This window comes from Carlito syrichta, unplaced genomic scaffold (genome assembly GCF_000164805.1).
Source record: "Carlito syrichta isolate Samal-C Ts95f unplaced genomic scaffold, Tarsius_syrichta-2.0.1 Scaffold308767, whole genome shotgun sequence".
NCBI classification, from domain to species: Eukaryota; Metazoa; Chordata; class Mammalia; order Primates; family Tarsiidae; genus Carlito; species Carlito syrichta.
The window spans coordinates 146,698-171,284 of record NW_007252863.1 but is presented as its reverse complement, the minus strand read 5'-3'; the positions used below and the strand labels follow the sequence as shown (position 1 = coordinate 171,284).

Genomic DNA, 24,587 nt, shown 5'->3' with positions numbered 1-24,587 from the left:
ATCCAGAAGAGTCAAGGGGAAGACCGCTGAGGTTGTGTGAATGAATCCATTTTTCCATTTTTATCAAAATGTTGAATTTGGTCTATAGAAATGAGAGAAATCTTTCAGTGTATTTCTGTTACAATGGGAAGTGTATTGTTTTAGTAATTAAGTGTAGAATGGGGCAAGAATACATTTTCTTGATTGACAATCTCTGTGAATTATAGGCTACTCTGGGTTTTAAAATTTTATTGTATAAACTTGAGGAATATGGCTGTAAACTTTCCTAAAGTATTAATTACAGACTGTTTGTGTCTTGTACATAAAAGTCTTTTTTGTCAGTAGTTTAAATGTTACTTAGTGGTTACAGTAACTTTTATCCTTTAAGCAAAATTTTGTTTTTTGGTAGCATAATTTGTATAACTTGGGCAAATAATTTTTTTATAACTGATTTGTTGATTGAAGGTTACTCAGCCAAAAAATAAATAATACTTCAATTATAAAAAAAATCTGATTGATTTTTCCTACTTCTTATATATACCCTCTTTGATCCTTTTTGGGGGAATCTCAGCTATTCTGATAGTGTACACTGAGGATTTCTAGGTCTTTATTTCCAGCTCGGGGCATTCTTTTGCGTGCCACTCACACCCATCAGGCTCCCTACTGGGCATCACAGACACCTCAAAATCAGCCTCCATAGCACTCCTTCCGGCATCATGGCATCATAGGCACCACTGCAATTTCTTTTTGTTTGTCCATCTTTGAAAGTGTACAGTAAACCCCAAAGGTCACACCAATCTGGTCCTATTTTATTCCTAGTATTTTGTACCGTGCCTGGTTATTTTGTATACCTTTAAGACATGTTTGTATTCCTTCCTTCCTCCTTCCTCCCTCTCCTCCTCCTCTCCTTCCTCCCTCCCTCCCTCCCTCCCTCCCTCCCTTCCTTCCTCCTCCTCCTCCCTTCCTTCCTTCCTTCCTTCGTCTGTCTCTCCCTCTCTCCCTTGCTCTCCCCGTCCCGCTCTCTTTTTAAGAAACAGAGCCACATTATGTTGCACAGGCTGATTCAAACTCCTAGGCTCAAATCATCCTTCTACCTCTGCCTTCTGAATAACTGAGACTACAGACGATTTTATTACATCCTTTGTTTAAAATTTCTTGTGTTGTTTACTTATAAACATGCTTATTACCATTATATGATTCCATGTATTTTTTCTTTCTTTTTTCTTTTGAGTTGGTGTCTCACTCTGTTACCCATGCTGGAGAGCAGTGGCACACTCACAACCACAGAAGCCTCGACCTGCTGGGCTCAGATGATCCTTCTGCCTCAGCTTTTCAAGTTGCTAGAACTATAGGCATGTGCCACCACATCCAGTTTTTGTGGGTTTTTTTTTTTATTTTTTGTTTTTTTGAGTTGGAGTCTCACTCTGTCACCCTGACTGAAGTGCAGTGGCCGCTCCCAGCCACCGCAGCCTCGACCTGCTGGGGGCTCCGGAGATCCTTTCGCCTCAGCCTTCTGAGTAACTGGAATTACAGGCATGCACTACCACGCCCGGCTGATTTTTTTATTTATTGTAGAGATGAGGTTTCGCTGTCCAGGCGGGTCTCGAACCCACGGGCTCAGGCAATCCACTCATCTCAGCCTCCCAAAGGCGTGGGATTACAGGCTGAGCCACCGAGCCCAGCTTGTGTTTTTTTTTTTTTTAACTTTATTGTAGAGATGAGGTCTCGCCAAATTGCCCGGGCTGGTCTCGAACCCATGGGCTCAGGTAATCCTCTCACCTTAGTGCTGGGACTATAGGCGTGAACCACCGCTGGGACTATAGGCGTGAACCACCGCACCCGGCAATTCCATGTATTTTATCTTGTTATCATTGCATTATATAATACAGTTATGATCACCATAGTTTTGTGGCATGGTCTGTGTAAAAATTTCTGACAGCCTGTACACATGGGGCATCGATATCAACCCCTCCCTTGTCTTCCTATGTTGGAAGCTCTTCTACCTTGATCCCCTCTCTTTTTTGTGACCCTTATTACAAATTGAATTTCCATCAGTCCCACTCTATATTTCCAGAAACTTAGGTCACAAAACACTTGAAAGGAAGGTCAAGGAGTGTGGTATGTTTCCATGCCTGCGGCTTAGTCCACACGCTGCTTTTCCAGGACATATTCCAATTTCTTTTAGTGCTTCTGCTATTCAGCCAACCTAGTTTTCTTTAGATTTGTGACTAATGGAGGCTGTTTTTCTTGTCAGAACATGAAGAGGAACTGGACCAAGAATTTGAGCTGGAGACTGATGCTTTATTTGGAGGATTAAAGAAGGTACAAAGTGGATGAATGATAAACCCTTTCAGTTTTCAAACCTGACTTAAATATTTTACATCACTTTTGTATTTGGAGTCGACCCAGGTATAGTATCCAGCAACAATCTGGAATGAAGTGCTTTTTCTGCTGCAAAGGTGTGAGTGTGCTGTATTGGAGAAGGCATTCCCAGGGTCTTGTATGCTCTTGTCCCTTGTTCTCTTCTTAAGATGCCAGAAATCTGATGATGTAACCTTGTCAGTTAGTTCAGTTTTCACTTTTGTAAATCTCAAGAAGCTCCTTCTGACCTATTAGATCTATTCAGATCTATTAGAATCACATGTGGCCCCTGGACAGTTCTTATACCAACTGTGGGCAACTGTAGGAACATCTTCCTTCTGGCCTCCTAATACCCTTGGCCATCCATGCTGCTGCAGAGCATGCTGGGAGTTCCCATCCTCTTTCATCTGCTAGTGCTGTGGGAGGGGGCTGGCTCGTTTGTCTTCATTGCAACTCATTTTGCCAGCTACAGTAGTCAGCAGGTGGCCTCTGTTCATACCTGTGTCCTTTTAGCAGTGAAAGGTAGCACTTCTTTCTAGAATATGCTGTGGGTAGGTACCAGACACTCCTCTTCCAGCTGAGAGATGCTTGTCTACTTTTTTCTCCCACCAGAATTCCTTTGCCTTTGAGGCTGGGGTAATTCTCATTCTTCCCCTCTGTTTCTCAGGACCCCATTTCAGTAACAACTTGGATCACAGGGCATCCAAGGCCCAGCTCATGGTTTAGGGTTCAGGTCAAGGCTAATCATGAACTGCATATTTGTTTTTTTAAAGTATTTTTTATATGTTTTAAAAGTAGCATCAAAGCGTTGGTTTTTGTTTAGTTTTCATTTTGTTTTTATCAGTTTAACTCTAGATATGTAGTGTATCAAATATATTGTAAGTTCAATTAGCTTCTATGGGCTGGCTTGGGACATAAAATACAGTTTGCATTCCAAGTTCTGGACACCTTGCTTATAAATGAATATGTGCAAGACAATTCATTTCCATATTGGGTACTGCCTGTACTGATATTTTTCTACTTTGAAAATCTTGCTTAGAATTGTAACAGATGTACTTCAATTTCCATTTTGATTTGCTGCGGTAGTCTGTCTCTTTTCCCCAGCTCCTTACAGAGTCACTATATAAGGCATAAAGCCCATGTTTGTCTGGGACTGGGAAGAGTGTCCTGCTCTGCATAGACAGAATACTCTTCCTGGCTTTTGATGCTCTGACCACCAGACTCTTCCATGGAAAGATAGATGTAAATTGAATTTTCATCCATGACATTCACTTCTTGATGTTTCTTATTTATTAAATGAGTCCTTTTAAGGTGTATTAGTAAGGATGTTAGGGGGGTAGGATTGTGCCCACTTCAGAGATGAGGGGATTTGGAAAGCTTTCTGTCACAGTGGAATTTGTGATAGCACTTGTGTCTTGGATCTACTCTTTAGAAATATAACACTACTGGATCTTCTACAACAGAAAAAAAAAACAGTGATTTATTTTTTTTCCTTTTAGAGTCAGAATTCAGGCATTTCAGATAATATTGGAGATACAGAATTGTTTGTCAGGGGCAAAAGTAAGCAAATACATGTTAGAGTTTTTTAGCTCAAGAGGAGCAGTTGTGAGGCAGCTTGAGAAACTGAACACAGGGTCAGGCCCTAACATGTTTTGGAGCCACCATAGGTTTCATTGTCAAGTGCAGGTTCAGCCCACCAATGTGTTGCTCCTTTTAGACAAACGGGTTTTGTCTTCACTGACCTCCCGGCTCCTCCCACTCCATGAGTTCAGCTGCTTGACACCCTGCTAATGCTCAGAGTCTGGGGAGATAACCTCTTTAATGCATTCTTCATGACACCCTCATAACACGGCTCGAGGATGTTGATACACTGGACCAACCCTGCCTTCATGGAGAAGCACATGGGACAGATACACACCCTTGGAGCTCCAAGAACTCAGTCTTTTGCTATCCAGACACATCTTTATCTGTTCATCTGCCCATCTGTCCATCTACCCATTGTTACTGGGCACCTCTCATTTCCTCATCTCTCTACATCTCTTTATCTTGCAGGTGGATGAGTAGTTTGGAGTCCTAGAACTTAGAGAGAAAAGGATGTGTCCTGGTGGATATCCAGCAGATGAAGGAAATTGATGTGTGCCCTTAGGCTCTGGACACTTCTTGCTGAATATTTCCTTTCTCAGAGACTGTAGGAGGTGGCAAGCCAGTACTCCTTTGGTCCAGATTCTAATCAAAAGAAGACGTTAGGTGTGAGTGGAAATTGCAAACTTTAGAAGCAACTTATGCTTTTTTGACCAGCCCATCCCTTGAATGATAGCCTGCAGTCGGGTTGGCATATATCAGTATTGCTGATGCGTTAGGTCAGTTGACTGTGAAGGAGCTGCTCTGGACCTTGTGGGATGCTTAGCAACATCTCTGGACTCTACCTAGTAGATGCAGCAGCATCCTCTGCCTCAAGTCATGACAATCAAAAATGGCTCCAGGCATTGCCAAAAGCCTCTGGGGATAAAATTACCCATTTTAAGAACAACTGATTTACAGAAATATTTGAGGACTCTGCCCCACTCTGTTTGTTGTGCTGATTTGCCATTCTTTCCTTTGCTCATCATGTTTTCTCTTTTGGACTGTGCCTCACCCCTTTCCTCTCTGGCTCTTACACTTCAGATCTTAGCCAGGTCTCCCTGTCATAAAAACATTGCCCGAACCTCAGAGTTGGGCTTAGTGCTTATAGTTTCTGATACTTCCCTGCCTCTCTCTTTACCTCCTTCCACAAATACAACTTTTCGAGATTATTTATTTATTTATTTATTTATTTATTTATTTATTATTATTTGTAGAGATGGGGTCTTGCTGTGTTACTCAGGCTGGTCTCTAACTCCTTGTATCAAGCAATCCTCCCTCCTTGGCCTCCCAAAGTGCTGGGATTACAGGTGTAAGCCACCATGCTGGCCACCAATACAGCTTTTAAGTGAGTGTGTCTCTGTGCTCAAGACACACTCATTAAAAAGTGGTGAACCAGACTCATATTTAGTGGGAACAGACTGACGTAAGTAAATGAACAAACATAACAGCCACAGATTGAGCTAAGGGATATAAAGACAATAAACAATATGCAATATGATAATACTCTTTTGTTTTTTGTTTTTGTTTTGTTTTGTTTTGTTTTTGTTTTTATTTTTGTTTTTTTAAGTTGGAGTCTCACTCTGTCGCCCAGACTGGAGTGCAGTGGCCGCTTCCGGCCACCGCAGCCTTGACCTGCTGGGCTCCGGCGATCCTTCCGCCTCAGCCTTCCGAGTAGCCAGAATTACAGGTATGCGCTACCACGCCCGGCTGATAATACTGTTTTGGATCAAATTGTGTACCCTATTGTGGCAAATTTGTCGAATTTTATTTTGTATTATACATCCTCCATTAGACTGAGCCCCACAGGGTAGGGCTAGGATTTAATCATTTCTTTATCTTTAGGGCCTGGAGTATCTTATTGAATTAAAGGGCAGGAAAGAGTGAATAACACCAATCCAGGTTGCAGCATTGAAGTAAAATGCACCAGCTCTAAGTGCATCTAGATTGGACTTTTGGCTTTTGGCTTCCCTGAGTCACATTGAGTAAAGAATTGTCTTGGTCCGCTGGACTTGGTGGCTCAGCCTGTAATCCCGCACCTTGGGAGGCTGAGGAGAGGCTGAAGTGAGTGGATTGCCTGAGTCCGCGGGTTCGAGACCCGCCAGGGCAACTTGGTGAGACCTCATCTCTACAATAAATCAAAAAATTAGCCGGGCGTGGTAGTGGGCGCCTGTAGTTCCAGCTACTTGAAAGGCTGAGGAGGAAGGATCGCTGGAGCCCAGCAGGTCAAGGCTGCGGTGGCTGGGAGCGGCCACTGCACTCCAGTCTGGGTGACAGAGTGAGACTCTAACTCGGAAAATTAAAAAAAAAGAATTATCTTGGTCCACACATAAATTATATATGTAATATATATACATAATAAAACTTCTTTTTTATGTTTTTATTATAAAGTTTAGAAAAATGAGAACAATATAAAACTAATGGGAAATTTGACCTTGTTTTTGTAAAACTGATCTATCATTGTCTGGTTCAATGGAAGTGGTCACAATTCTTAGTGAGTTCTCAAGGTGCTCATCAGAAATGTTTGTTCGAATTTTGCTCTTTGTATGCTTCATAACTGAAAACAGCTGCTCACAAATGTAGGTGTTGCCAAAAAGTGATGTCATGGGTAAGGTGTGATTATAAACTTCAAAAATGGAACTACTTATGGGGTCACAAAGAAAATAAATGCTAAAAAACATATGATCTTAAAAGATTTAGTGGGGCCGCATTACAATCTGTCCTGGCCCGCATGTGGGCCTTGGATTGGACATACCTGATCTGCATAGACATGTAGGAAAATGTTAAGTGGGACAGACAGAGAGTAGAGTCAGAGCAGGGAGAGAACATCGTGAGCAAAAGCAACCCCAAACTGCTCCTGGGAGGAGGAGGCTGACCTTCAACTGATTTGACAAGATCACCAGTGGAGGAGATGCTGTTCTAGCAGGGTTGCTGTGACTACTAGAGAGATGATGACTCAAAGTGAAGCTTCATTTAGGACAGTGAAAGGGACCTGGGCCTGACTATAATATTCCAGTTCTTTTATTCAGAGTCAGAGCCACCTGTAATCCCAGCACTTTGGGAAGCCGAGGCTGGAGGATTGCTTGAGCCCAGAACTTGGAGATCCGTCTAGGCAACACAGTGATACCTTGTCTCTAAAGAAAATTAGCTGAGCGTGGTGGCATGTTCCTGTAATCATAGCTACTTGGGAGGCAGAGGTGGAAGGACCTCCTGAGTCCAGGAGTTCAAGGATGTGGTAAGCTGTGATCGCGGAGACAGGGTGAGACCTTTTTTTTTTGTTTCTTTTCCTTTTTTTTTTTGAGTCAGGGTCTCGCTCTTGCCCAGGCTGGAGTGCAGTGGCATGATCTTAGCTCTCTGTCTAGAAACATGTTTACTATATCACAAAAGCAACACGGGCACTGTAATTCCTAGGCTCAAGCGATCCCCCTTAGTAGCTAGGATTACAGATGTGTACCACACCAGAATAATTTTTAAAATTTTTGTAGAGATAGGGGTCTTGTTATGTTGCTGAGGCTGGTCTCAAACTTCTGGCCTCAGGAAATCCTCCTACCTCAGCCTCCCAAGTGCTGGGATTACAGATGTGAGATATTGCACCCGACCACAGTCCTCCAATTTTTGATGGTGTTTGATTTGGAAGATTGGAAGATTATAGCCCAAATCAGGAATGCCTTTGAGCCTTGTAATTTCTTTGGGGGTAATGTTGACTGCACTTGCTGAGACAACACATGTGGCGTGGGAGCTTGTGTAGGAGCGGCTGTCAAGGGCTGTTCAGACTCCATATGCTTTGGTATTCACATCCTGTTTTGTAACGTCTGCTTTTTCAGGCTCTCAGAGTAAGTACTCCCTCCTTCAGGTTTCAGTGTGCTGGAAGCCTGTGTGTGGCAGGGTCGGGGCAAGCCCAGCCTCGTCCGTTCTGGCATGACCTGTCTTGGGGTTTGGCAGTCCTTTTCTCTCTTTTCTTGCTAGTCTTCTCTCTAGTGATGCCAGGGAGATAAGAGAAATGTTGCAGTGCCCATGTTGCTTGCCTGATGTAGAAACATGTTTCTAGACAGTAGGATCTGAATCAAATAGATACAAATGAGGATCTATGTCAGGTTGTACTGTCATTAATTGTTTTTCCTTTTATGTTTATTTCCGATTCAAGGTACCTAGCAGAATGGAAAGAACACAGGTTTGGGGGTGGGTGGGCTTGAGTTCAGATCTGGATGCCTTGCTACATGTGGGAAAATGATTTACCTCCTCTGAGCCACAGTTGTATTACATGGAATATGGGCGTGGAAGGTTATAGGGAAAGAGGTGATGGATAGAAACACCCAGCTTGCGTGTGCTTGGTACAAAATAGATGCTCAATACATGTGGTGGTGGTGGTTGTTAATTTTTTCTTCCATAGATGAGTATTTCCTTGCTTTAGCCTTAAGAAATGCTGATTCTCCCTTTCTGGCAGGGAGATAATGTTCCACAGAGAGACATTTACATGAAGAAAGGGATTGCTACTGAAAGGAGCTCTCACAATCCTGATGCATTATGAAGAGTGTTACAAGTAATGATTTCCTCTTTTCTTTCCCGAGGACACGTTGTCTTGTGGCAGGTTTCTGAAATTGGAGCATACCTGTAAATAAGCTGTTCTTTCAGAAGGAAAATCAGAGGGACCTTTTGCAGTGCCTGTGAGAAGGCTTAGCAAGAACAGAGGAGGGCAGAAAGGGAAGCTTGCATACTAATGTAATGAAACTTGCATACTAATGCCTTTGAATGTAGAGGGAGAGAAGCTATTTTTCTTAAAGTAAGGACACAATTTTTAGCTGCTCAAACCTTGCCCATCAAGATCTTAAGATTTAGCTTATTTACCAATGCCTCTGCATTTCAGTACTTCAGACAGCCACAGTGCTGCACTTTGATTTAATTATTCATTGAGCGCCTACTGTGTGAGAAGCTTCCAGGCTACGTGCTGGGGATGCTGGGACACTTCAGGCTCAGTCTCTGCCCTCCCAGGGCTCTTGGAGGGACATTGGGGAAGGTGATGGTGAGGTCAGTGATGCAGCCAGCCACTGGGGCTTGTAGAAATGTTACCGAATGCAAATTGTACTGCTTGTGCTTGCAGGCTAAAATAACATGCACGAGGTGTACTGCAACTTTATTCCAAAGGTCAGCACACAGGGAAATGATCAGGCTTATGCCTCAAAAAATAATAATAATAATAATTCAAAATTTTAGACTGAAGATATGGAATTTTAAAGGGAAAGGATGGAATGAGGAGTGATTGAGAGCAGCATAAGGGACCTGGTCTTGCTTTGATGGTTATCTTGAATTGTCCACCTGAGAGTTGGCCAATACCATCCTGACTGTGGCCAGGTTGCAGACAAATCGCCTTCAGGTGACCTCTAAACACTGGAGAATTCTGCCACGGAGTCTCCACACTCTGTTATTCCGAGGTCAGTATCTGGAACAGCCTCTGGAATTTCTCAAGCAAGTAGACAATTAGATTAGACAGGGGGGAAAAAAACCCATTTAAACTATAGGCTAAGACAGAAAAAGGCTTTAAACTGTTTCTCAAAAGCTGAAATGGAAATTGTCAGTTACAAAAACTGAGGGTGCACAGAACTCTGACTCACAGGGACCAAAGCTGAGGTGTTGACTGGGAGACGGGAAGATGGGAATGTGGGTGAAGGGACAGGTCTGTCTGAGGACTGGATTTGAGGGAGAGTGACTCAGCTTGGAAGGTTGAGTGAGGAGGGGGTGACCTAATATAGGCAGGGGACAGATCGTAAAGGCTGTCGGGTCCCATTCATGGAGTCTAGACTTTATCTAGAAGGTAGTGGACAGTCACAGAAGAGTGTCAGGTGTCATTTCTTCTGTGGACTCTTTCTGGAACCTTCTTGTTGATTTTCCTGCCTTGCCCTGCATGTCCTCCCCGCTTCTCTCTCTCTCTCTCTGATACACACTTGATCTGTTAGTTTTGCAGAGCTAAACCCTTGGTTCTAACTTCAGTTTCCTTTCCTCTTTCTTCAGCGACCTTTTTAATGAAGCAAATAATATTTTCCATGAACTAGTAGACAAAAAAGAGAAAGGAGAGCAGAGCAGGGTAGTTGGTGGCTAAGAATAAACAAATTGGATGTTTATCCATTTGCATTGCAGACCCTATTTTTACACAAGCCAGAGAGCTCCAATTTCTGTTCCTGTCCTCACTAAGAAATCACTACTGTCTCACTTTTTCCTACCTCTCTGCATATCTACATGTCAGGAAGGAAATCTAACAGGGATGATGCTAGGCAGGAGGCCGTGGACTGATGGGTAAAGAGCAGGAGTTTTTGGTGTTAACAAGGGGAAGCAGAACCAACGTGCACTGGTGAATCTTTCTTCCATCACTTCTCTGTGGGTTTCTTGCTCTGCTACTTGGAGACTCTTCAGTCTATGTTCTCTTTGCCCAGAGGGGCTGGCACAGGACACAAGAATCTGCCTCTGCTGAGCAGCCCCTCTGTGAAGGGGTGAAGCTCTATAAAATCTAATTTGCTGCTAATAAGGACAGGCTGAACATTCACACGCATAGTCAAATTGCTTATTAATCTGCTCCCATCAGATGGAGGGAGGCAAAGAGATGACAGAAATGCTGGAATAATCTTCGAGGGGCTGCCGCTTAATGAAAATGAGGTAAGGCCTAACCTCTGTAAACTCACTGGAATTTAGACACATGAAACAAAACAAACTTTGCCAAGAGAACAAAGTTCCTTTATAAGAAGTCTCCAATCAGATAGGTAAGTTTACTTTAATCCAACAAGCACTATCAAAAGCCTGCTAATGTGCAGGAAGCAGGATGCAGAGATGAAACACTATCCACTTTTTGGAATGCTGAGAAAATTCTCAATCACAACTCATCAGTTTACAAGTAACTGTTTTCTTACTCCCTGCTTTGTGGCCTGGGCTGTGGGTTAAGAATTGTTTCCCTCCTCAAGAAGTGAGTACTCTGAGAATTCCATACTGACATATAGCTTTATTTATTTACTTACTTATTTAATTTTATTTTAGAGTTGTGGGGTACAAGTGAGGATTTACTTACATAAGTAAGCTGCATGCAGTGAAGTTTGGGCTTCTAGCTGGCCCTCTCGCCCGCTGATAGTAGACCTGATACCCAGTGTGCTGCCAAGTGCCCCATCCCTCCTGCCTCCCTTCCTTTCCTTAACAGTTTCCAGCATCTGCCAATCCCACCCTTGTGCCCATGTGATCAGGCCTACCTGTGAGTGACCACACGCAGCATTCAGTTCTTTGTTTCTGTGATAGTTCACTTAGTATGATGGTCTCTAGCTGTATTCATGTTGCTATGAAGTCCAGATGTATAGCTTTAATAGGAGTGATGCTCAAAGTATGTAACAAGACCGGGGCATCAATCAATTTGAACAGACATGGGCTATATACAGCCAGGACAGCTGACCCTACTTGTGTGTCCTGCCTGAAAACTAACCCTGGCACGACATTTAGCAAAGTGTTTCTGTGTGTATGATTGTCTCTGGTCTGTATAACCATAAACTTCTGGGAGAGTTTCTAACCTTGGAAAGACCAGGGAAGGCTCCCTAAAGGAAGTAGACTTGAACTGAGCCTTTAACAGAAATATTATGTTTTGAACTGACTCAAGCCTATTTGAGTTGTTTAACACAAATAAAATTCTTTGGTTTCACTATTGGTAACTTTTGGTAGTTGGAGGTGGGTAGGAGTTAAACGAGTTCTCTCCCACAACCTCACCGCCAAGTGGTGTGTTACAGTGAAAGAGTCTAGCTCATCACTAAATGCTTGTGAAGCCCCTATTGTCTGTCTTTAGGTACTCCAATAAGCATCTTGCAGAAAAATTTGTTCTGAAGCTGATGCAATTCTATTCTATTGGCTGAATAGCCATGCTTCTGAAAGTCTGAGTAGAGGATAGAGTCTTATTAAGTGAAGGGACACAACCAAAGGAGTGTTAGACCTAGGATGCCTTGGTTGCTAGGCTCAAGGAATTCTTATTAAACAAGGAACTTGAGAAAAAATTTAAGCTGCTACATGTCGAACACACTTTTCATTAGTAAAATCTTTATTTCCAACATTCCTTATGCTAGTATACTCTCAGGTGTGGCTTTGGTGTGGGATATTGGAATTAATTGGAATAATTTGAATTGTAGCTATGTCTGGGATGTGGATTCCTGAGCAAGATCCTTCAAATGCTAACTCACTCTTTCAGGATTCCTCATTTGGGTATTTCCAGTGTTAAGAACTGTCCTTAGGAGGTGGATTAAAGTTAATTTACACGCAAATATCTTATGTAAGTGCTCTGACAGAATTCAGAGAGAAGAAGGCAGGAATTATTTCAGTCTGGGGCAGGTTGAATAGTGGTTGAATCTGAAATTTGAGGGGGAAGTATGGGGAAGTGGGAGGAGGGGAAACATTTTCTTCTCTCAGTACATTCCCTAAAAGTGGTGCCTGTCAGCATTCTTTAAAAAAGGTTATTACCTTTTAAAATCATGACATGACAGTTGAAAAGTCTCTGTTAAAAAAGAAATTAGAAGCAGCAGCAAGGTAAGAGAGAGATCAGGGGGCACGTGGGAGAAGATGTAGAAAGGGGGTGTCTTTGTGTGGGGAACTGATGACAGTAGCTGCTGAAGTTTGAAATGCATGAAGGTTAGTTATTCCATAATAAATTTGCTCCTAGGTTTTATGAAAGCAAATCTCAGATCAAATTCTATCATATAAGTAGACGCTTATTAAACATTTATTAGGCAAGCAGTAGAAACCGGTTTATACCAACCTTTTCTGTGGACTCCATGGTCCTTTAAAGAACTTGGATCAACACCTTGCATGGAAGCTTCCTGCTAGATAGATTGGATATTATCTAGAGAGGGATTCTGAGTGCACTGTTTGACAACGGGCAACAAGAAATTTTCCAACCCTGTGACTGGATTCAGGACCTTTAAACCTATCACCAAGGATTTGAACTTTAAAACTCCCAGATTTTGGGATTCTGAGCACATAGTGGAGGGAAGGAGAATCCTTTTAATTTGTTTTTGCCAGTTCATGTTACTAACACAAATAATACCAATTAGCAAGCCAAATTTTACCTGGGAATGCTATTTTGGCATTCAGATACCTAGATGTAGAATAGAAACTCTAGCTTTTTTGATTATCAGTTTGCAAGATTACCCACACCACTAAAGCTGCTGATGTATTACTTAAAGAAGAAAAGGAAAACTAGTATGCAAATAAAAACAAATGTAACTTTGCTAACTTGTCATTTTTTACTATAACTACCACAATTAGCTCTGCCACCACAAGGCTTTAAAAAATTAGTTACTTGAAGATTCTGAAGCTGTTTTTCTCTACAGAAATCTTTACTAAAACGTGAAAAATTTACACGATTGAAGGGAAACCACAGTATGTTATAGGTTTGCTTAATTCATGACTGTAGTAACTGCAACACCTAGCTCATTGCTGGTATCTCTTGAGCCCCAAGACCTACTCGCTGCCTAAAGTCGGCACAAAGAATTCTGTAAGTAAACTTTTCATTGTTAGAAATGTTGAGTTGAAAGAAAAGTTCCTTTAAGCTTGAAAGAATTGTATTATGTGCAGGGTACTATGGGTATGCAAATGAGACATTGAGTCATCGTCTTTGAGATTCCACAAATACCTCAGTATATTCACCGTGTGCCTCTGGAGCCACCACTAGGGGGTGTAGGAGAGGCCTGGCTAGCGGGGTTCTAAATCCATCCTGGTTCAACCGTAGAAACTCTTGTTTTATTCCTTTTTGTATGTTGGGACTTTGAGTACAACTTCTTGTCTTTAAAATCCTTTTATTTTGAAATAGTTATACATTCACAGGAAGTTGCAACAATAGTACAGAGATGTCTTGTGTGCCTCCACCCAGCTTCTCCTGTGGGGAGTCTTATGTAAACCATAGAGAGAACTCTCTCCTACCCAGGAACTTGTGGATTGACATTGGTACGATCCACAGACCTTATTCTGATTTGACCCGTTTTACAGGCACTCATTTGTGTATGTATGCAGTTTTGTCATGTGTGTAGATTCATGTAGCCACCAACACAATAAAAATACAGAACCTCAAAGAATCACTTTGTGCTTCTTCTTTATATATCCTCTACTCGTCTCTAAGCCCTGGAAACCACTATACACGTACAAAACATACACATTTAGGATTGCTATATCTTCTTGGCTAGAAGGTTAGTCTTTTTATCATTCTGTAATGACCCTTTTTGACTGGTAATTTTCTGTCTCTGAAGTCTACTTTATCTGATATTAATGTAGCCATTCCTGCTTTCTTTTTTTTTTTTTTTTTTTGAGTTGGAGTCTCACTCTGTCGCCCAGACTGGAGTGCAGTGGCCGTTCCCGGCCACCGCAGCCTCGACCTGCTGGGCTCCGGCGATCCTTCCGCCTCAGCCTTCCAAGTAGCCGGAATTACAGGCGCGCGCTACCACGCACGGCTGATTTTTTTATTTATTGTAGAGATGAGGTCTCGCTGCCCAGGCGGGTCTCGAACCCACGGGCTCAGGCAATCCACTCACCTCAATTGATGTTTGTATGGCATATCCTTTTCCACCCTTTAACTTTCAACCCTCCCATATCGTTATATTAAAGTTAATTCCTTGTAGACAGCCTAGATTTGGGTCATTTCTTTACAATCCATTTTGCCAAGCTCTGTTCCTTTAATTGCTGTCTTTAATTTGATTGGGGTTCATTTAGCTTCTTGAATCTGGCCATGCGTGGTGATTCATGCCTGTAATCCCAGCACTTTGGGAGGCAGAGGTGAGAGGATTACCTGAGCTCAGGAGTTCTAGACTAGTCTAAGCAACATGGCAAGACCTTGTCTCTCAATAAATAAAATAATCAGCTGGGCATGGTGGTACATGCCTTTGGTTCCAGCTACTTGGGAGGCTGAGATGGAAGGATCACCTGGGCCCAGCAGGTTGAGGCTGCGGTGGCTATGATCTTGCCACTGCACTCCAGACATTATTTTGCCATTATTTCTTTGAATATTTTTTGCCTCACATTTTTCTTTTTTTCTTCTGGAAAATTTAATGACACGAATGTTGGATCCTTTCTTATTGTACTAAAGGTCTCTGAGGCTCTATTTATTTTTTCAGTCTATTTTCTCTCTATTGTTCAGAATGTGTAGTTTCTATTGATCTACCTTTGGGTTCAATAATCCTTTCTTATGTAGTCTACTTCTGTGATTAAGTCCATCTAGCATGTTATTTTATTTAATGAGTGAATTTTATTTTGTCCATAAAGAAGGACAAACATATGGACTTCGCAACAACTTGGATGGATTTAGAGTCTATCATACTCAGTCTATCATATTCAGTGATCTATCACAGAAACAAAGAACAGAGTACCACATGTTCTCACTCATAAGTGAGCCATGAACATTTACCATAATACTATAAGAAAGGAATTGTCAGTAGGGGGATACTGCTGGGATGAGTGGGGGAGACATAACATCAATAAGGGCAAACCAGGGACCAAAGGCAGGCCCAAATTTTCCCTGTTCGACGACCACTTGTATACCTAGTCCTGAACGGTACTCATCTTTAAAATAAAATAATTGATTAAATCTGAAAAAAATGTATTTTGTTTATTATCATTTCTCAAGTCCCAAGGTTCCTAGCCTGAGCCCTTCTTTTCACCTTTCAGAATTGTCTTATGTTTGTTGTATATATCTTACTCATATGCAAGACTTTTAGTGGTTCTTAGCGGATAGGGAGAAATGTGCATATTGTATTCTGTCTGGAACCAGAAATGTATGTGTTGAAGTGTTTTACAGTAAGTTGTAGGCATTATAAAGAAGATAAATTGTTTTATTAACACACAAAGACGTTTCTGAAGAGCAATGATTGAAGCAATGGACAATGGAGAGAAAGATGGACACAGTGTGTCCTGAGGATGTAGTGAGCCTTAGTTTTGTTCTTATTTGTCTCTGATCCCAGACTCCCAGGCACCTCAACTCCCTGTGATGGATACCATGCTCAGGGTTGCTCTGGGAGAGGCAAGCTCTCCTGGATAGTTCTGGCAACTAATAGGCAAAGGGGATAGATGTCAAAGATGTGTGGGAGGATGCATACTTCCCTGATCTTCTATGCGATGTGTAAAATTCAAGGAGGAAGGTATCTGGGATTATGAAGAGTTCCCCTCGTCTCCCCCGGATGGATGGCAAAAATGTTAGTTTTTCCTTTTTATCTCTTTTATCACAATTTCTTTCTTAATTGACTTTCTGTCCTGGGAACCTCCTACATTTTGAGACTCCATCTGGAGTTCCAGTTTTGTTAGTAATTGCTTCTTGCATGTGTGAAGACTTCTCAGACAGAAAGCACATTCCATGGGTATGAGGGCCATTTTAGACTATTTTCTTTCCTCCATATTACTGTGACTTGCTTTGTCTTTTTGGCATTCTGGGGAAGTGACAATAATGGAATGTATGAGTCATTAACTGGAAGCTGAGAAGTCATGACTTTGTATAATTTGCTCTCTAGTCATCCCATTCTATTACATTTTTTTTTGACATGATCTCTAACTTCTTTATCATCCTTATTCATTGTTCATAACTCTTTTCTCCATATACCTTGTAGAAAATATGGTTCGTGTTTTTTCAACTTGAGGTCTGTCGAGAAAATAATAAGACTTTGGGGCTTTGACTTCATCCTGGAATTTAGTGTTTCTTTTTAAACATTTGATTCCTTCTTTGTTAGCTTTAGGAGGAAAGGGAAAAATATGAAGTCCTACCCCTATCCCTACCCTAACCCTAACCCTAACCCAAGGAAACAGAAATCTATCCATGTTAGACCAAGTATATGAATAGCCTTGCACAATCCAGAGTGACTTCCAGGAAACAGGAGGGTAGAGAGTTGTAACCAGAGGATGTTACTGAGTTTAGGTTGGCAGTTGGGTTGAAGATATTCAGAGAATTCACCCACGTTAATTATAGCCTCATGATTTAATTAAGTCCTCTTATGAGACTTTCTATTTTCTTCTTCCACAAAACACCTTCCCTCTGCCATTATACCCTGGACCAATTTGCTTGGCTTAGGTGGTGAGTGGCACTGAAGAGGTGGGGAATGGAACACAGGACAACTGTGCTGCTTGTGCCTGTCCTATCTGCAGCATTCCTCCCCTTGTAAGCATCTTCTTCACCTATGCTGGATGGTGCTGATGTTTTGGCAAAGACTTTGTTATTTACAGGAAAAAAAAAGTTTTGTTAGTGGAAGCATTTTATTTTTAAGAAAGTGTTGATTGGGAGAAAATGTTGTCTCTGGAAATTGTAAGCAGTAAATTGATTTAGTTCAAATTATTTTAGAAACAGCAGAGCAGCTGTTGAAAGAAAAAGAAAACTCTTCCAATAATTGCTCAATGAATCATTAGCTCGAGTTCATCCAGAGAGCAGTACCTCTTTTGTGCAGAATTCCTACAAAACTAGTCTCCTTTTGTGTTTCTTGTCTGAAGATTTATAGGCCATAAGGTGTGTTTGCTGCCTTTGAATGTGCAGGGAAATGTTATGATTTCAAGAACCTTATAAAGGTTTTCTCTGATCACAGATAACTTTTACTCAGTGTAATTAAGAATTATATGTGGTCTCAAAGTACATAATAAGCAAATAATGCTATTTGGGAAATAGGTACACAAAAATATCTAGTACTTCTGTCGTATTTTGTTTTGCAACATGCTGGACACGAGGATAAGGAAAACAATAAATATATTCAGCTCTCCCCTGTTTTCTCTGTGTGAGGGGAAAAGAAGTATGATTGGTGGGTAAGGTAGGTCATTTTCTTTTCTTTTATTTCTTTTACTTTTTGTAGTTGATATATAATAGTTGTACATATTTTTTGGGTATTTGTGATATTTTTATACCTGTATACAATGTGTAATGATCAAATCAGAGTAACTGGGATATCCATGACTTCCTCAAACTTTTAACTTTTTTTGGGTTGGAAACATTACATATCTTTTGGTTTTGAAATACATAAATAAGTGCACTTGTGAATGCATTCTAACATAAACACTTACTGCTTTTATAACCTAGTTCTTGAACACTCGTTGGATTGATCTAACTGACATTTTCTTCAATTTCATTTTTTTCATTGAATAGACTTATTTCAGGATAGTGTGCTTCAAAGTGAATTATTTTCATAATGCTTCTATTATAAAGCTAGAGCTGGATTCCAATCAGAAGAAACATTAATCAAGGTTCCATTGCAGACAGCAGAATCTACTCCAGTCATTTTAAAAAGAAAGTGAATGTTGCAGGGATTGAAGACTACTAAATAATTGAATAATTGAAAGACCCGTAGGAGTATACACTTCCAGGAATAATTTCCAGAGCCACTCCACAAAACCTCTACTGCCGCACAGCTCCTAGGCTTGAGAACTTAGGGCTGTGTGGTGCCACCTCAGATGCTGCAGCACCTCTGAACTGACTGGACCCTGGTGTCTCCACCATGGCTGCTGCAGAACAGTTGAAGAGCCTCTGCCACCTCAGAGTCATAGTATGTGTATTTGTTTATCAGAAGTTCAGTCCCTTGTAGAGGTAGCCCCTTCAAGGAATTCTGAGATATGTAGTTTTCTACCTTCTCACCTCTAATGTAGTACAGGGGGTTGTGCTAGAGGGGGTTGGAATAGTAACTAATCCAATTGGCACTCTCTGCCATACAGAGCAGATATTTTCTTCTTAGAAGAAGGTTAAGATGGTTGCTTTCCCATGGCATTTTTGCTGTGTAGCTTTTCTGAATGCCAATGTTTCATTTTGTTAACCATGGATTCACTTCTTTTAGTTGACAATCTCTAGGACTTTTTTCTTTCTTTTCTTTTTACTGGGGCTGAAATCTTGAAGACCTCAACTCTCTCATATTTTACCTATGGGTCACTCTGTTTCAGGATGTACAGCTTAAAAACTCCTGGTTTGTTTTTCTGTGTCTATCAAAGTAAAATAGAGTTTGTTGTGTGTTTGCTTATTTTAAAAACAGGGACATAGTACTTAATAAATGCCAGGCAGTATTCCAAGTGTTTGCCATATTTTAATTTATATAATTATTATAATTAAATTATAAAATAGGTCCTCTATTATAATTGCAATCTATTTTGTCCATGTCTCAAGAATGAGTAATTGATAGAGAGTAGGCCTTGAGTTGGTGATGATAATCTGTAGGACAGATTATCCACTAGAATTATTCTATGAATGTACATTCTGTAACTGAGTTTATAAAGGTATCCAAGGGTAGGTGGCTCAGCCTGTAATCCCAGCGCTTTGGGAGGCCGAGGTGAGTGGATTTCCTGAGTCCGCAGGTTCGAGAACCCCCTGGGCACCTTGGCGAGACCTTATCTCTACAATAAACAAAAAATTAGCTGGGCATGGTAGCGCATGCGTGTAGTTCCAGCTACCTGAAAGGCTGAGGAGGAAGGATCGCTGAAGCCCAGCAGGTCGAGGCTGCGGTGGCCGGGAGTGTGCCACTGTCTCCAGTCTGGGCGATGGAGTGAGACTCTGACTCAAAAAAAAAAAAAAAAATAAATAAATAAATAAATAGATGAGCATACTCATAATTTGAAAGGAGTTGAGGTTTAAAAAAAAACAAGTGGCACAAAGTAAAGCATGACTCAGTCTTGGCTGGTGGTTGACAAAGACTGAGAAGCACATGGGACTAGCAGGTACTACTGCTTAGCGACTACTATGTGCTGGGCACTGTCCTAAACTTTTAACATACATATGCTGTTATTTAAACCTCAAAAAGTTCTATAAGTATTACTGTCATATAAAGAAACAGACTAGAATTGTTAAGTATTATGCTCAAGGTTATCACAGCCAGTAGATCTGGGATCCAGACTCAAATCAAGCCTTTAGTCTAAGCTGCTAGGTTGGCTACTTCTGTGTTTATTGTCTGATATGAATCAAGATCAATTTTATCTGCAGTTTACCTTCTGAAACAAAAAGTTTAATTACGTGTAACTGGTATGAAATCCAGTTACACATAATTACCTGAGGCCCTCAATCCTCGGGTACAAAAACAGCAACAACAACAACATTATCCTCTAAATCCAGTTAAGTGGGACTCCAAGTTCTACTTGCAGAGATTGATGTTGGATTCAATATCAGTAGTCATTGTGGGATTCCCTTGCCACCGACACATTTTGGTTCAAGGCCTCAAGTCCTCACTTGAGTGGTGCTGAGCTGCTCTTCGATCAATCCTGCATTGCTCATTTCAGGGTGGCCAGTCACTGGGGGGTTTTCCCCGTGCTCACTTGACCACTGTGATCTTCTCTGGAGCTCCCGAAGCTGTGGCTTTTAGGTGCTGGTTCCAGGTATCTGCATCTGTCAGAAGTTTCCACCTCTCCTGTTAGGGAGCTTCGCAGATATGGAAACTGACACTGATGCAGACTCAGAGTGCTATGTGGACACAGAGCCTCTTGGGGGGAAGAGAATTATACCTTTCATTCTTTTATTGTATGTTTATATAAAATTAGTTAATTTCTCTATTAAATTATCCTCTGCCTGTAGACAAGCTTTAGCACAACTGACTTCAAGCAGTTTCATTAGTGTTCAGCTTATATTTCTCTTTTTTTTTTTTTGAGTTGGAGTCTCACTCTGTTACCCAGACTGGAGTGCAGTGGCACGCTCCTGGCCACCACAGCCTCGACCTGCTGGGCTCCGGCAATCCTTCTGCCTCAGCCTTCCAAGTAGCTGGACTACAGGTGTGCGCTACCACGCCCGGCTAATTTTTGATTTATTGTAGAGATGTGGTCTCGCCAAGTTGCCCAGGCGGGTCTCAAACCCGTGGGCTCAGGCAATCCACTCACCTCAGCCTTCCAAAGCGCTGGGATTACAGGCTGAGCCACCGAGCCCGGCTTACATTTCTCTTGTCAGGGAAAGCACCTAGGCGTCTAAACTGAGATAACCTCCATTCATTATTCCTACTATCTATGTGACCTTGGGTAAATGAATTCCTTAAGCTTCTGTTTCACCTTTTACAAAATGGAGATAATAGTTTCTATGCCATAGAGGGTCCTGAAAAATGAGCTTTAACAAAGACACTGACTTGTAGTGAGCACGAGGTGTATTTGGGAAATGGCGATGAGACCAGTTAGCTGGAGGAAGAGAACAGGGTGTCTGAGGGAGAGGCTAAAAGTGCGTAAATGCTGTTTTACAGAGTTTGGATTCATATGGGCCTTCTTTTTGGTTGTTTTATTAACTGGAATTTATCATATACTAAACTGGAGTACTCAGTCTTGTACTAAAAATCCCTCTGATAAACTTCTGTTTTGACTTGTATAGGACCCGACTGACTTTGAGTGGAGCTTCTGGATCGAATGGGGAAAGCAGTGGCTGGCATGGCTTCTCCTTGGCCATGTGGCAGTGTCTCAAATGGCCACACTGCTTGCAAGGAAGGTATGACTATGTGTGCTGTTGTTTTTTTGTCTTTCTTCTTTGCTTTTTGTGAAGAAAGAGTCCTGAGCTAGGAATCAGAAGACATGGATAATAGCCTTGGGAGCTAAGAAAAAATAAGAAAAAGTTGTTAATGCTCAATACAACATTTAAGATAAAGGTTTGAATTAGAGAACACAAGGTTGTTCAAGTGGCTATTTGAAAAGTGCTTTTATTGGGGGCAGAATTACTGGTTTAGCTACCAAGGGACTCAGGATAATTATAGGAGGATATTCCTGTCATCTAGGAGTCATCATCCTCTGATAAATATTTCTTGCCTGCTGTAGATTTCTGTGTTAAAAAAAAAAATGAGTCTGCTTGGAAATCTACCAAGTAAAAATAAGACACAGCCATTTAATTCTGCCCTCGTGACCCAAACACCTCTTAAAGGCTCTACCTTTCAATGCTGCCACACTGGGGATTATACATGTGTTCTGGAGAGGACAAAAATTCAAACCATAACAGTTGTCCTTTGTAAAATAGAGTTGATAAGATAGTATTTTTTTTTTTTTTTTGAGTTGGAGTCTCACTCTGTTGCCCAGACTGGAGTGTAGTGGCTGCTCCCGGCCACCACAGCCTCGACCTGCTGGGCTCCAGCGATCCTTCCGCCTCAGCCTTCCAAGTAGCCGGAATTACAGGCATGCGCTACCACGCCTGGCTAATTTTGTTGATTTATTGCAGAGACGAGGTCTCGCTGCCCAGGTGGGTCTCGAACCTGTGGGCACAGGCAATCCACTTACCTCAGCCTCCCAAAGGCGCAGGATTACAGGCTGAGCCACCGAGCCCGGCAAGATAGTATTTTTTTAACCCCTTAAAATGTGATGAGCTTCATTTGTTAGAAATTTTATCATTAAAAGTAAAGATGGCAGGCCAGGCACAGTGGCTCATGCCTATAATCCCAACACTTTGGGAGGCTGAGATGAGATGATTGCCTGAGCCCACAAATTCGAGACCAGCCTGGGCAACTTGGTAAGACCTTGCCTCTACAATCAATTAAAAAATAAGCCAGGTGTGGTAGTGCGTGGTTGTAGTTTCAGCTACTTGGAAGGCTGAGGCAGAAGGATCCTGAGCCCAGCAGGTCGAGGCTGTGGTGGCCATGAGTGTGCCACTGCACTCCAGCCTGGGCGACAAAGTGAGACTCCCGATCAAAAAAAAAAAAAAGTAAAGACAGACTGGGTGCAGTGGCTCTTGCCTGCAATCCCAGTGCTTTGAGAGGCGGAGGCGAGAGGATTTCCTGAGTCCCGGGGGTTTGAGACCAGCCTGTGCAACTTGGCTAGACCTCATCTCTACAATAAATCAAAAAATTAGCTGGGTGTGGTGGAGCATGACTGTAGTTCCAGCTACTTGGAAGGCTGAGGTGGAAGGACCACCTGAGCCCAGCAGGCCGAGGCTGTAGTAGCCATGAGTATGCCACTGTACTCCAACCTGGGTGACAGAGTGAGACTCCTACTAAAAAAAAAAAAGTAAAGACGAAACATGGAGAAAGTGGGACAAAGAGAAAACAACAAAAGAAACAGTGGAAGTAATATAAATGGATTCTCAAAAAAGATGAAGATTATCAGACTAGATTTAAAAAATAAGGAGAAATAAAGGAAAACAAAACCAAAACAGAATCCAGAGATGTGCTTCTTAGCTAAATTCACTTAAAACAGATGAACATGAAGTTTGAAAGTAAAAAGTGGAGAGAGATATTTCAGGCAAATATAAACTCTCCCTTTCCCCAACAAAACACTGGAGCAATTTTACTTATAGTTGGCAAAGAGCATTACTATTGACAAAGAAGAGTATCACTTAATAATAAAGAGTTCTGGCTGAGCTCAGTGGCTCAACCTGTAATCCCAGTACTTTGGGAGGCCGAGGCGAGTGGATTGCCTGAGCCTGTGAGTTCAAGACCAGCCCAGGCAACCTGGTGAGACCTTGTCTCTACAATAAAATTAAAAAATAGCCAGGCGTGGTAGCGCACGTCTGTAGTTTCGGCTACTCAGAAGACTGAAGTGGAAGGATCGCTGGAACCCAGCAGGTTGACGCTGGGGTGGCTGTGAGCGTGCGTTCCACTGTACTCCAGCCTGGGTGAAGGAGTGAGACTCCAACTCAAAAATAAAAAATACAAACATTAAAAAAAAGAGTTCTTTTCTCATTAAGAAGATCTTATACTTTTGAATTTGTTTGCTTCAAAATATATAAAGCAAAAGTTGATCAGAACCATAAAGGTAAAAAGATAAATCTATGATTGTAGGGAGTGATTTTAATATAACTCCATTAATAATTGATTTATCATGGAGGAAAAACACCTAATAAGGAATAATACAAGCAATATGCTTGATATAAAGAATATATGTTATATGATATAAAAAAATTACATATATACATAAAAGTTGCTACATTCAACAACTACAGAATCCGCTTTCGAATGTTTATACAAATTGATCACATATGGGACCATAAAATAATTTTCAACAAATTTCAAAGGATGCATTTTATATAAGTTAACTTCTTTAGTCCTAGTGAAATTAAGTTGAAAAATAATAACAAAAAGATGACCTGAAAACTCGAATTCATCTAGAAATTAAAAAGGAAAACATGCTTTTATTATTTACTTGTTTGAGACAGGGTTTTGCTATGTTGCCCAAAATCATCTTTAACTCCTGGGCTCAAGCAATTCATCTACCTTAGCCTTCTGGGTAGCTAGAACTACCAGCTACCATACCTGGCAATTTTTTAAACATTTTTTTGTAGTGATGGGGTCTTTCTATGTTGCCTAGGCTGGTCTCAAACTCTTAGCCTCAAGTGGCTCTCCCACCTTGACCTCCCAAAGTGCTGGGATTATAGGAGTGAACCACCATGCCCAGTCTGAAAACAAATACTTTTTTTTCCTCTCATTTTATGTGGGGTACAATTCAGGGTTAGGTATACAAATGTTTATTATGGAGGTACCCTTGCTGATGAGGTGTGCCCTTCCCTCCCCTGGCGGTTTTCCTCAACTGCCAATCCCTTTCTTACATTATTATAATTGTTCACAGTCCACTTATGGGTGAGAACATATGGTACTCTGTTCTTTGTTTCTGTGATAGGTCACTGAGTATGATAGATTCTAAATCTATCCAAGTTGCTGCAAAGTCCATATGTTTGTCTTTCTTTATGACTGCATAATATTCCATTGTGTCTATGTACCACATTTTTTTTTTTTTTTTTT

At 41.4% G+C, this 24,587-nt stretch overlaps 1 protein-coding gene across 1 annotated transcript in view; it reads left to right on the top strand.

Moving 5' to 3' along the window:
- HHAT (hedgehog acyltransferase) overlaps nucleotides 1-24,587 on the top strand; it is a 141,341-nt gene that overhangs the window by 30,897 nt on the left and 85,857 nt on the right. The window contains exons 2-3 of the mRNA XM_021716340.1: nucleotides 2,234-2,301; nucleotides 21,245-21,358. Of these exons, the coding sequence (XP_021572015.1) occupies nucleotides 21,335-21,358 (24 nt within the window). The 5' untranslated portion in view covers nucleotides 2,234-2,301; nucleotides 21,245-21,334. The remainder of the gene's footprint in view (nucleotides 1-2,233; nucleotides 2,302-21,244; nucleotides 21,359-24,587) is intronic.